The following is a 13,876-nucleotide window of genomic DNA, read 5'->3' as shown; positions in this document are numbered from 1 at the left end:
GAACAGCGCCGAGTGATTGTGCCCGTGAAGGCTGGTTTCAGTTTGTAAAGAATGGTTTAGCAGAGTGCTTGGAGGAAGTTGGAGGAGGAGGCACTATAAACCACTAGGAAGTCCAGATATTTTTATTTTCATTCCTAATAGGTAAGTTGGATTCTTCTCTAAGAAATTTTTAGAAATGCAATGAGAAAGTTTCAGAACAGTATCACGAGGGTTTTAACTGTACTGACTCCCTTTATGTGAGTGGAAGTGGTGACAAAAATACAGATTACATGTCACGTTTTGCAAACAGGGGAGTCGGTTCCTAACTGCAGATGGCTCCATTTAATTTGGACAGTTCAGTGTAAATAATTGCCCATGGGAAGTAGATTTTGATAGTGACTGTTTTAAAAAATAAGTGATGAGTCACTTTATCAGATTTGTCAAAAATATTTGTGGTTTAAGACTGAGTTTATTTGACACAGAGATGTAACATTTTAGCATGCCTGGGTGCTGAAATGCCGGTTAATTTTGTTGCCTGGTTTGCTTATTTTACTCCTCTATGTTTCAAGTGCTAATAACACAGACAAAAATTCTGGGATTATAGCCTTTGAGGCAAACAGTGATTCTTGTCAGGCTCACATAGAAAGAGTATGAGTGCTTACTTAAAGAAAGCTTAGGGCAAATGTGTGAGAGAGACTGGAATTGGGGAGGGAAGGATGGGAACAGGCAGATGTGGCGGGGGGGTGGGTGGCACTGGTGCAGTCACACCCCCTTTTGATTCCTGGTCCACCCAAAATTTTAAATCCAGTGGCAGCAGCATTTCTAGTCAGGCAGTAGGGAAGGAGTCACTTGACTTCATGGTTTAATTGTAATCTACTTTTTGTCTTCTAAGATAATCATTCTACAGACCCTTTCTTCTTTTTAATGGTTTTGATAGTTCCACCAATCAAGCTATCCTTTGGTCTGCAATTTTGCTGTCTGTTAGCTGTGCTGGTATTTCACACACTTAACCTATTAGTAAAGTTTATAGCTTATTTTTAACCCAAAAAACCCATGTCTTGTTTTATAAGTGATGATACACTTCTCCATGTGTACACGTTTTCAAAGTTCTAGATTTCCCCATGAATAGGAATGTATCTGCATGTGAGTTGGTAGAAAAATGGGTTAGTGAGGGAGTAGTGATTAGTATGAGAAGGGTGGAGCCTTACGTGCGGTCACCAGAAAATTAATTTTACATACGACTTTTTAATTTTTAAAACAAAAAGAATAAAGGACTGGGGTCTAAAGGAGAAAGAGAGGCACTAAGACAGATATACCCAGAAGACCTGTATGTTGTTTAAAATTCACTTTAATATTGAGATTTGCGGGTTTTGAGTATTTTTAGCACAAGTTTTTTAAATTTGTCACTTTACACATGCTAAATCATAATTGTAATCATATCCTCCTCAAGAAGTTACCAGGAAAAATATACATGCACTCTGTGGATTATTTTTTATATATTCCACATGATAAATTGGAGCATATGTTGGAAATTTTAGATGGTTGTAAACACTAAGGCTGTGTGGAGCTTGAGTCCCTGATTTGATTTGGCAGAAATCTGGTCTGATTTGGTGGCTGAATAGATTCGAAAAGATTTGACAATTTAGACACAGACAGAGCTTTAAATTTTTTTTTTTCTGGTACCTAGAGGTATATAGGTGGCTCATGAATGCTGTGATGCTGGGGTGCATGGTTTGTCCCACAGGAGCGTGGGGGGCTTCCCCGCGCACTTGGCAGCAGACCCAGAAGTGAACCAGAAGTGCTTCTGGTTCACTTCCAGGTCCACCAGAGAGCACACTGGGGGGCCCCCCCCTGCCCTCCCAGCTCAGCGACTGGTGCTTCCTGGGTCTGGGGGGACACCTGGGATTCTCCTGCGGCCGACTGCTGAGCTAAGGAGGCGCGGGGATGGGGGGGGGGCCCCATACACTCTCTGGCAGACCCAGAAGTGTACTGGAAGTACTCTGATCCTCTTCCAGGTTCACCATTGAGCATGCAGGGGACTCCCCTGCACTCGTGTGGGACGCTCCATCCACCCCAGCATAGCAGCGTTCGCGTTCCATGCATGGTACCTCGAGGTATGTAGAAAAAACATTTAAGGCTGTGTCTATGTCTGAATTGCTGAGTCTCTGATTCAGCATTGAATCTTCAGATTCGGATTCAGCCAGATTGAATCAGGGACAGTGATCTGAATCAACTAATTGAATAGTTGTCCCTGATTCAGGCTGAATCTGAATCTAATAGGGTCCGTTTCACAGATCCCTAGTAAACGCCTATTATTGATAGGAGGGAAACATTGCTGGTTTAGGGAACTACTGTATTTACCTAGGTCTTTTCTAAACTTGAATTGACATTTTCAGTAGCTAGTGCCTCATGGTAAATCTGTGCTTGGAAGGGATCTCAAGATGTTACGCAGTTCAATGAAAATACTAAATAGTGGAAGAACTAGAACAGGCCCCTAGGGAACTCCACTCGGTACCTTCTTACAGTTTGATATTAAGTTCTTCATCACTTATTTTTAAGCATGATTATTCAACCAGTTCTGAACCTACTTTACAGGAATTTCATCTATACTAAGGTGGTTAAACTTCCCTGTAGCCAGGGGTGCATCCAGCAGTGGCATGTATTTCCTGGGGCTGCACACCATAGAGATCACTTGCTGTAGGGCAGCCCCTCCAGGATCGCTGTGCAGGCAGTGTGGGCTGAGTCAGCTGTGCGTGGTGGCCCTACCGTGTGTCAGAGCGGCCACCTGTTAACCACCTACAGGCTGCCAGTTGGACAGCCCAGATCTAGATTTTATTTGCTTAATTTATGAAAATGTCATGGGAGAGGGTATAAAAATACTGAGTCTTATTGCATCCTGTATTCTCCCCACCCCCATCCATCCATATTTCCTTTCGGTTTCTGAGAAGGAAATGAAATTGGTTAAGCATGGTCTGCTTTTGAGAAATTCATGTTGGTTGTTTATTTACTTCTTTGTTATCCTTTAGATGCTTAGAAGTTGATTCATACATTCCAGTAGCTGTGTAGCCATCAAAGTTATTCTCTGGGTCTTCCATTTTCCTTTATAAACAGGTGCTAGATAGTCCCTTTACCAATAATCAAGGATCCTGAGAGCTCATTTTCAAGATGTACAAAAGACATTTTTCACTTAGTTTCAAACAAGCCTACTCATTTTTAGATGTTTTAGTTTTCTCATATCAACACCATCTGAGCTCACTGATATTTTCAAATGTGACTAGAGATTCAGTGCACTAATATTTGTGTCCAATCAAAGTCATTTTAGGGCATAAGGCAAATGATTGCCACTTTCTGAAAAACTGCCTGTGTGGTTTTTTAAGTTTGATACCAAATCATTAGTGGTTTTGACAATTTTAGTCAAAATAATTTCTGAGATGAACTTTCAAGATATTGGCTTCTATTGATTTGTATTTCAAGTTTGCATATTGCTGTTTGTTCATGTGAACATTTTCATATGCAGTTCACATGCACAAAATAATGTGTGCAAGTGTTTGATGAATTGTGATTGCTTTGCTGATGTGACCTCAAATAACTGTAATAAAAGTCAACACACATTGATACTGATTGCATGATTTTTTCTTGATTGTATGATTGCATGTTTTATCTTGAATTCCTGACTTTACTTACGTTGTGCATTAGTTTACCATTAACTTTTTAATGTAAGTTCTAAGTTTTCTGAGCCATGAGTCATGCAAAAAAAATGAAGACCAATTATACTTTGTTTTGTAACTGCTGAAACTATGTTATGACCAGCTTTAAAGTAGTGAAGCAACTCTTGCTGATATTAGACTGCCTGTTGTGCAACATGTGTTTGCACAGCTATTTACCTGCAGGGTTTATGGTGAATATTTTGTAGGTAACCAATAGAAACAAAAGTATTATTATACACTGCTTTTGTGTGCGAGTCAAAAGGTTTTGCAGTAAACCTTGTGCTGATGTTCATGGTGAATGCATCTGTGGTTCATGGAGATGTGTAAACCTAAGCATGTCCTCCTGCTCCATCTATGAGGCATTTATACTTGGCATGAAGTTAACTGCAGTGCCCTTCATTGCCTACAACATGAGGGTTGTCCCTGGTCAATATAAAATGTGGTAGGGTAGCCCTCAGTTGAACAAAATTTGAACATTCTTGGCTAATAATTAACTTTTTATTTCCACAATGCTTAGTATAAGTTATTGTTTCTTAAGCTGTCAAGTTGCTTCACATGCAAGAGCCATCTGTTTCTTTTACAATTTGTAGCAGCAGTCTGTGTTAATCTGCAACAATCTTTGTCACTCCACTGTTTCTTTTTTGCTCCTTACAGGATTTGATATTCAATGGCTAGAAACAGTGATATCAAGTGGCTGAAATGAATATGAACACTATCTTAGAGGAAATGTTGATTAAAAGGTCGCAACAGAAGAAAAGGACTTCTCCCTTAAATTATAAAGAGAGACTTTTTGTGCTTACAAAGTCAGTGTTAACGTACTATGAAGGTCGAGCAGAGGTAGGAGATGTATGGTTTTATATTATGTTGCCTTTGTTCTTTGCTGAGAGAGATGCTTGCTTTTTATTATTTGCTTTCTTCCTGCTGAATATCGAAACTGAGTGCTCCAGGTGTCAAGAGTGTGGATGGCACTGAATGGAGCTGTCATCGATCATTTCTCTGACACAGCTTTACATAGCACAGCTTAACAGACATTTAGGTAATAAACCCATTGAAATACAAATGTAAATAAATATCTAAACAAGTAATCCCTAAAAGTATTTCAATAACAGTTCTGCTCAAAAATAGTTAAATAGTTCTGTCCAAGTAGGACAATAATTCCAGCCCCTCGAGGAAAGGAAGCTTCAGCAGGTGTCAGATTATTTACGGGGTACTTTGCCACATCAAGCCTTCTGTTCATACCTGCAGGCTTTCTCATAGAGGTGGGTATGTCTGTTCTGCAACAGCACCATATAGAACTATCTGAAGCCATCTGATCATTGCAGCATGGAAGTAAGCATAACCCAATTCATTCTGCTTGTTTAAAGCTTGCTTGGATATTTCTACACACTCATGACTTACATACAGTTAAGAGCCTTGAGTGACTTTATAAGAACCTTATTCTGCATCAGTCCCATATACAAAACCCTTTTACCCAAGTGTGGAAGTGGTTAACCTGGGCTACGTGATATATTTGAGGATATGGGTTAAAGCTAGTTTCACTTGGGCTGGTAAACCCCAGACACCCTTTGCATTGAAGATGCAGGCTTAATTACTTGAGGGCTGACAGCCTTCCAGTGCCTTCTTGCAACCCCCCTCACCATGTCTCTTGAAGGACAGACAAGATCTCCCATAATTCACTAGGCAATAATACTCAAGCAGCTTAGTTTACTGCCATGTAAAGAGCTATGGATAACTCTTCTAAAAGCCTAGCACTGTTTACAGACAAATACTTACCAGAGAGAACTCAGATTTGGGTATAAGTTTGTGTTGTGTCTTATTCTTGCCTACATCTGGGTCTCAGTCACCAACGCTAGCACTGCAGTGAAGACAGAGCAATAGAAAGAAAGGAACTGGTTGCAGAAACTGAGACAGAGTACAGCAGTAACAGTGCACTTTTTCATGCTTTCTGATGTGGGGGAAAAACTACATTAAAATATCCCATGAGGCTGCAGTGCACATATGCCATGAATAAAGTTGCTTCTGAACATGTTCACTGTGAACCTTTTGTTTCCCTCTTCTGGAGACTTGTCTGTCTTCTTTTTTTTTTTTTTTTTTGAAAGTAGCTAATGAAAGTGTAAAGAGAAACCAGCAATATTCTAATATTATAAAATTCTTAATCTGTCTGGCTGTCCATAGCGCTTTATTTGCGTTCTGACTGGCTGAATGAAACAGCCAATCAGAGTGTGAATAAGCATTTGGACAGGAGGTGGGGGCACAGCAGAGCATCGCCATGATGGCGGGGAGGGTGGAAGCAGGAGGGAAAGGGGGAGCGGGCCTGGATGGGGGTGGCATGGTGCTCCGTCTGTGCCCACTCCTGCCCTCCCATCATTCTGGATGGGCAATTGGCTAGTCTAATATAATAAAAGCCTTTGTCTGTCTGTCATTGCGCTATTTGGTTAAAAAGACCCGTGGGCCTAGCCCACTAAACACATGTGGGCCACCAAGTTCTGTCTGTCATTGGAGCGTTGCCATGACAGTGGGGACTGAGGGGCTGGAGCGGGGGGAGGGGGGCGAGGTCCACCAGTCCTGCTCCTTGCAGGCACTGCCACTGCATCCAAGGGGTGCCCCCCACCCCCAGCGGACAGAGTTGGGGCCAGCTGTTTTGAAATGGGAGTGCCACCATGACAGCGGGGACTGAGAGACTGGGGCAGTGCTGGCCTTGCCCCACTCCCCCCAGGCCCTGCTCCTTGGAGGCAGCAGTGGCACGGCATGCTGGTGGTGCAGTGCTGGCAGTGGTGCAGGGTGGAGTGGCGAGGGGGAAGCCCACGGGGCCAGAGGTGTAGCAGTAGGACCACAGGGCACTGGGTGGAGGTGCTCCGTCCCCACCTGCCTCCCTCTCCTGTCATTCATGATGGGCAATTAGCTAGTTTGATAGAATTTTGCCCTTACATTGTTATTTATTTCTCATGTATTGGTGTAAATCATTTAACCATAGTAACTCAATTGAAGCTAAACACAGTTTGTCCTTGACAAAACTGGGCAAACATCATCATTGCTGTTGTCCACATATATTTAGCTCCAGCCACAGGATGCTTTTGTAGTCTAGAATGATTACATCCTCAGGCCTTCACTTGTACCTGAGTTCTAGGTTTGTTTCTGTCAAATGGTCTACTCCTCTGGTTCTCAACCTTTTTTTGTTCAAGGGTCCATTGGTAGACATCCATGGCCAGGCATTTTAAGGCCCATGATTTCCAGCTCTACTCTGTGAGGGAACTGACATCTCTAGAAGTAACTAAGTTCTGTCTTTGATACTGTGACATGTTCCCCAAGGGGGTGCACTGCTCCTGGAAGCACTGCAGTACCAGGCCAATGCATGGAGGCAATGAAGCAAGCTCCAATTCTACTACCCAGGACCAAAAATCCACTGAATGCAGAGTCCTCTGTGTGGGTACTTATCTTGAGAAATGGATAATTCTTTTCTTTTTCTGTATATGCTGCTGTTTCAGGATCCTCTTGGGATGGCTACATAATGATTTATGTCTTGTTTTGGGTTAAATCTGGCTCAAAGATGAAAGTAACATCTTTTTACCGCCAGCCTGAGGAGTTTCTGTTTTTCTCGACTGACATCCTTACATGCTAATTGTAATACTCTGAGTCAAATCAATAGATGCACCTGAAGCAATTTTTCATTTTTGAGACCCAAGTTGGTGACAATACTACTTGCTATGTTAAAGAGAAATTACTGACATCAGATGGCCTCTCTGTCACTGAATTACTGAAGTGGAAAGAAGTCTATTTTTCTGATCAGTGGCAAAAATTGTAGATCTCTATAGCTGATTATATGTTTAGGATGAAGATGTTCATACAGAAGAAACTTATTATTCAAAACTACAGTAGTCCCTTGTACCTCCGAATAGTTGAAGGGTTATTGCTAAAATCATGTATGCATCTAAGGAATGTGGTTGAGTTTACAAGAATGTTTATGAAGGAATTGGTTGGATTTGCCATAGTGCCACAGTTCAGGAGTGATGTTAATGTCAGTTAGGATGTCCTGTGAATTACCAGTCATCTAGCTGCAGTGGTACCTAATCTTTGTCAAAGGCAATGTCCTTACAAACTTCAGGACAAATCCCAATTCTGGATGCATGTTCATAGCTCCCAATGCAGCCAGTGTCTGTGTCCTGAAATGCTTATTTTCCCCCCTCGTTAACTTCATTTATTTACTCAGTCTGAGTATTATTCATTTATTTACTCAGTCTGAGGAATGACTGAGTAAATAAATGAATGAGGGAACCTGGATCTGATCTTACATGGAAAATCATGTCAGCCTATAATCATTTAAGTTATAATTATTAGTTAATACATCCCAGAGGTCGATGGTTGAAGACTGTAATTGCATATGTGGTGTGTCTGGTGACAAAAGGGAAATTTATATATGAATAAAAAGCTGCTGATTAGAGAAATGTTGCTTGTGTAATGCTAACATGGATTCTAATAAGCTATTTTATAAGTAATTATCAGTGGGAGGTGACTTGTTCATTTAAACCAGTGATTCTCAACCAGGATACCGTGGCACCATGGGGTGCACTGAGATCCTTACAAGGGTGTTGTGGGGTGTCATGCAATATTAGAAGTGTTAGATGTGCAAATGTGATTCACAAGAGAAACCCAGAGATTCCAAATAGGAATCCAGTGTTAGAAACATTCTGACCTGTTGCAGCCTCTGAGTTCTTTGCAACAGAAAAATTGCTTTATTTTCTTTCTGTAGTCGAAAATTGAGTGCAAACTAAGAGCTGACATTGTCCAAGTCTTCCTTGAATCCATTGTGGGGTGCCTTTAATCTACCAAGGTTGAGACCCATGGGCTTAGATCATGGGACTAGAACACAGGTTCTAATCTTTATGATCTATCTGTGATAGCATACCATGATGCTATTTAAATAACAACAGCTGTCTTATAGCTGTAATTATAAAGAAAGTTTCTGATGTATTGTTACATTTTAACCCCTTAAATGGCTCTAGATGTCTGTATTATGCAACTGATGGTGTGGACTCGCATAATAATTGAACCATTTCCGAATGTTACCAATTGGGAACCAGTTTATAATTGTCATGGGTGAGAAGTGCCCACATGTACAGTACCATAGGGTTCCAGTTAGAACGGGCATCTTTTTAGGTGCTGAAGTACTGTGGGTCCAACACCAGGGGGGACGGGAATGAGCAGCCAGTCGTACTTACCTTGCAGTGGGTAAGTTGTGGTGGGTATGTGCACCTACCCTTTTGGGGGGCCCTAACGGGTGGGTGACCTATGGCTGGGGACATTTTTACATTTGTGCTTTCCCTTCTTTCTCAAACATGATTTCTATTAATGTTTATTAGCTTGTACTTAACCAAACTTTTCAGAGTGCTTGCCTGACTTGGAATACCCAGGAGTGGGGGAGTACTTGGACTAAAGTTTTTGGGCTCCCAGGGGCTGGGGCTGGGGAGGGCAGCACAATGAGAGGCTGGAGTTGAGTAGAGAATGAAGACACAGTTGGTTTTTCCAAACATAATTAATTGACCAAGCCATGCAAGGCAGATCATGGATAAAAAAAAAAAAAAAGAAAAAGAAAAAAGTGCCAACAAAAGGAAAAAAGGGACAGAAGAGTTCTGGCCGTGTACCAACGTGGCCACTTATGGCAGTGGAGGAGAGAAGTGTGTGGGGAGGAGTGATCCAGTGTGGGATGCCTGAAAGATTGACCAGACCAGTGTTATAGAGTGCTTGGTGTCCACATGTAATGTTAACTTGGTTCATGGAAATAATGATTTTGAGGTATGCTTTTGAACCTGCTTTTAACAGGTTTGTGTATCTGTCTGTTTCAGGTATAAACTGCATTTAAACTGGTCTAAGTTGTATATGTGTCTGTACCCTTATATTCCCTAGATACTGAAGGAAGGTGATGTAATATATCTGTGATGGACTTGGATTCTACTATCCGCTGATAATGTAAAATTAGCAATGTAGCAGCATTTGCTGTGAAATGCTATTAAAAAGCTCCTGTAGTTTGCACAGAATAAACCTTAGCAGAAACATCAGACTAGGATTTTTGCCGTTTAAGTTTGACACCAGGACAGAGTAATGAGGCATGGACTGGAGGAAGCACCTCATCGTTTAGTGTAGGGGTGCTCGGCCTCTGGCCAGAAGGTAAAATCCAGCCAAAAGGCCCATGACATCCAGCCCACAGGTTGGAAAACTTGGCAGCTGGGGAGCTGTGGAACCGCTTTGTGGCAGGGTCCAGCCTTGCCTGTGCCATTGGGATGCAGCAGGATCAGGACTGGGCCCTCACCCCTATGCATCTGGATTGGAGTGCGCTGCTTCCTTTCCCTTCCCCTCCTTCCCATCCAGATAGGGGGCACTCTACTCCCTCCAAGGCTGGCTGGATCAGGGTCAGGATGCTCCCTGTCCCTACCGTTTGTCCAGATCAGCTCTGGACTGCTCCCTGCACACCCGCCCTGCAGCCAGGCCTGTCCATCTGTCCCACAGGGTGAAAAGGTTGGGTACCAGTGATCTAGGGTGAACAGCTGCTAAAAGTGATAGTTGAGAACCAGTGCCAGGCATGGCAGGAGAGCTAGTGAGATGATGAGGTAGCTCTGGAAAGGAAAAGTAACTTGTGGAAACCTGTACAGTCCTACTGGGTTTTATGTGTGGAGTCAGTGTTAAGCTGCAGCTGATGGGCAGGGTCCTGGGAGGGCTATAGCCACCCAAAAATTCTCCTTAGCCCTCCCTTCCCCACCCCCCAGCCACTCCTCCCAGTGCTGCACCTGTCCAAGCCCTGCACCCCACCCCCCGAGCTGCCCCTGCCCGCCCCGCTTCTGCTCCTGGCCCACAGGGCCCGTGTCCCACCTTTGTATACCGCAGCCCCCCAATTTTCTGTCTAGCCCACCTCAGCCCCTCACTGGGAAGCAGCTGGTGCTACCCCTGGTTGCAGTGAATGTATTTAACTGCAAAATTTGAAGAGTGGCTCTGGCTTCAGGTGTCACAAGAGGATGCATGTGAAATTTGGGGTTTGTGGTGACTGTGGTTCTTTAGCTATTTGATGCCAAAAGACTTGAGAAAAGAAAACCATTGTCCTTTAAGAATAAATAAAGTTCCTTATTCTGGAGTTAGTAAATATTTTACAAAACAAGCAACACAGGAAATTTAGTCGTCCCTTAAATCATTCTGCAGGAGTAGGAGAATAAATTTAGTCATTACAGTGAGAAACAGAGGGATCTTTAATCCTACAAATCCCAGTCAGTCCTAGGTACAGTGTTCTTAGAAAATGAAAGTAGGGTAGATTGGCACTTTGTGGATTTACTGAATGAGAGAGAGAGCATAAGCTTTTGTAAGCCTGAGTCTACTTGATCAGGTGCTGTGGAAAAGTGAAAGCATTCACAGCATCTGATGAAGTGAGCTCAGGCTTGCAGAAGTTTATTCTCTCTCTCTCTCTGATTTTGTCAGTCTACAAGGTGCTTTACCATCCTGCCTTCTGCCTGACTTTAGATTAACACATCTCACTATTTCTTTCTGCTTAAAGAGGATTCCATAATGTGTGATTACAAGGCCTGAAAACAGACTTTGTAGATACTTAGAAGAAAATGCTAGTAGGATAGTTAAGTATCCTCAAGTATTGGTTGTGCATAGTAGACAGAAGTGGTTCCATGTAGATGAGTAAATACAGCAGTCAGTGCTTAGGAACTGTGATCTTACCTGATCTATTTTCTGCAGTTGGTCTTGCCTAAGTAATTGAAGTTTATGTATATGCAAACATTTCCCTTCCCCCATCTATATAATAGAAAAGGCTTATCAGGATTATCAGCTTGACACAGTGAAACACAGTGAGGGTTGTGGTAAAGCTTTCTGGAGAAAAAAGATCTTTCTACTTGGAAACTTACTGTTACTTTATTTAAAACACTTCCATGACAGGAGTTTGGGAAATTCTCAAGTTGTGTGATATATTCAAAGGACAAAGGTTTGTAGCTATGTGTAGAACCTATGTATTCTTAATTTTAGTGTCTATTATTGACATTTTTGTTGTTAAGCTTTATGTTAAATAGAGTGTCACATTCAGCTGAAACTGAATTAAGTACTTGCTGGCAAATTCAGCTTTGGCATATGTAAAGTAACTTTTGCTTCAGTGGAGATCACCTGTTTGTCAAATGGCAGTTAATAGTTTTAAGACCTTGTTTTACTTCTGGGGGCCTGCATTATATCTGTAGACTGCAGCTGGATTAATTGACTGCTTTGCACCTTCCTTTTGAATGACTTGACAGAATAATATAGCAGAGTTGTTTATACAGGTGGTTAGCTGAGGCTGGTATTTTGCACTAAGCCTGCTACTGTCTGAAAATCAAGAGGGGGAACACCCAACATCTTCCTATTTCAATTCTTTGCTCATCAACAACAATTAAAATAGAGGTTTAATAGCCTTGCCTAAACAATTCATTTAATTTCAAGGGAAGTGAAGTGTAAGTGTCCCATGTTAGAATCATGGAAACAGTTTGACAGGTGTGTGACCCCAGGTCCCTACAGCCAAAACTTTCAAAAGTGGCCAGTGATTTTTTTTTTTTTTTAATTACATTAAATTTGTTTAGGGCCTCATAGTTAGTATTTCCAGCTCTTTGATACCCTGGCCCTGATTTTCAGAAGTGCTGTATACTCACATTTTCCATTAACCTCCTGAAAATAAGCCCCAAGGTGTCTGTTTGGACTCCCAGAAACAGAATTCCCAAAGCAGGAACAGTTTTTGAAAACTTTGACTCAATTGTTTAATTATAGAGGAATGATAACTTTAAAAACTGAGATTTATCAATATGCCCTCAGTTGTTTTGTATCAGTGATGGAACACAACAGCTGTAAACCTTTCTGCATAGAGTACATCTAAACTGTACTTAACTCTTGTTATTTGCAATTAAGTTACTCCCTCAACTTTGCACAGCGTGACTATGAAAAGGCACTTGCATAACATTCAAGGTGCTGCATCCACACAGCTGCTGCATTCATGTGCGGCATTAAAACTATTTGGGCACATAGGTACTGAGTATGTTGGGGCCTACAGGCCCTAGCCCCCATCAGGAAGAGGCAGTCCTGAAATAGGAACATCAAATCCTGGTCCCAGAGCTGCATGACTCAGGGACAGCATTTGTCTCAGATTCCCAGTATCACGCAGGGATCTGGGTTTTCCATTCACCATGGAAAAACTTGGGAAATGGTGGGTTTCCCTTTTCAGGCTGGCAGAGTTCCAGCCTGCAAGGGGCTGTGGGAAGCAGGACATAGGGGTGCTATATGCCTGTGTGAGGTCTTAGGGGTGTGGTATGTGCTGCCCAGACTTGTACACAGGGTGGGGACAGATGTAGGCTGCCTGCTGCAGGCTCAGAGCTTGCTGCCTTCCCCCGGGAGCCCCACACAGGCTGCACTGTTGTAGTGAAGCACCCCCTGCCCATCTGGCAGCAGTGGGGGTGACAACATGGAGTTGTGCCCCCACTTCTGCTTGGCGGGCAGAGGGTGCCTTGCAATGGCAAGGCATTATGGGGCTCCCTTGGGGAGGGCAGCAGGGCGGGGAGCCCCAAGCCCTCAATAGGAAGCCCACATCTGCCCCTTCCTCCCCCCACACAGGCTCTACTCTTCTGTTCCAGGTGTGCCACGGGGTGGCACATCATCTTAGGTTTCCTCCCTTCCCCAGCGAAAATAAGTCAGCACCTATGTTGGGGCATGCCCAATAGTTCTTGATACTATACAAAACTAAGACACTCTGAGCTCTATCCCAGTGAATTATGGGAAACCATGTACGTTCTTTCTGGCTACAGAGGAGGGATTGTGGGAAGCCATTGGAGAGACTTAGTGACTTGAGTGGAGTTCAGCCTGCTTCCACCCTACAGAGTAGCTGCATTCACAGCTGACAAATTGTGGTCCTCTAAATTAGCATTTCTCAATCTGTGGGTCGCAACCCAAAAGTGGGTCTCAAGAAGATTTCAGAGGGCCAGGAGCCATGGGTTGAGAAATGCTATCCTGGGAAAGCGTTGAGACTGCAGCAGGGGAGAATGGTGGTGGGCGGGCGTCTGCTCCTCACAGTGGGGGACAGCTGCAAGGCTGGGCTGGGGGACACTGAGATGCTGCTCAGGGGCTGGAAGGGGCTGTGACCAGGCTGCCTGGCATGGCGCGGGGGCTGCCACAGGCCTCCTTGCTCCACTGTC

At 43.1% G+C, this 13,876-nt stretch overlaps 1 protein-coding gene and 1 pseudogene across 2 annotated transcripts in view; one reads left to right on the top strand and one right to left on the bottom strand.

The window, feature by feature from the left end:
* The window catches only part of TEC (tec protein tyrosine kinase), an 88,589-nt gene that overhangs the window by 26,104 nt on the left and 48,609 nt on the right, over positions 1-13,876 (top strand). For both annotated transcript variants that reach the window (XM_090035886.1, XM_090035885.1), the window contains exon 2: positions 4,341-4,523. In XM_090035886.1, the coding sequence (XP_089892012.1) occupies positions 4,386-4,523 (138 nt within the window). In that variant the 5' untranslated portion in view covers positions 4,341-4,385. The remainder of the gene's footprint in view (positions 1-4,340; positions 4,524-13,876) is intronic.
* On the bottom strand, positions 6,994-7,135 carry LOC149870249 (U2 spliceosomal RNA; annotated as a pseudogene).

The sequence above is a fragment of the Crocodylus siamensis genome, chromosome 2 (genome assembly GCF_052110815.1).
Source record: "Crocodylus siamensis isolate JL-2025a chromosome 2, ASM5211081v1, whole genome shotgun sequence".
Lineage (NCBI taxonomy): Eukaryota > Metazoa > Chordata > Crocodylia > Crocodylidae > Crocodylus > Crocodylus siamensis.
This window is presented reverse-complemented; position numbering and strand designations above follow the sequence as displayed.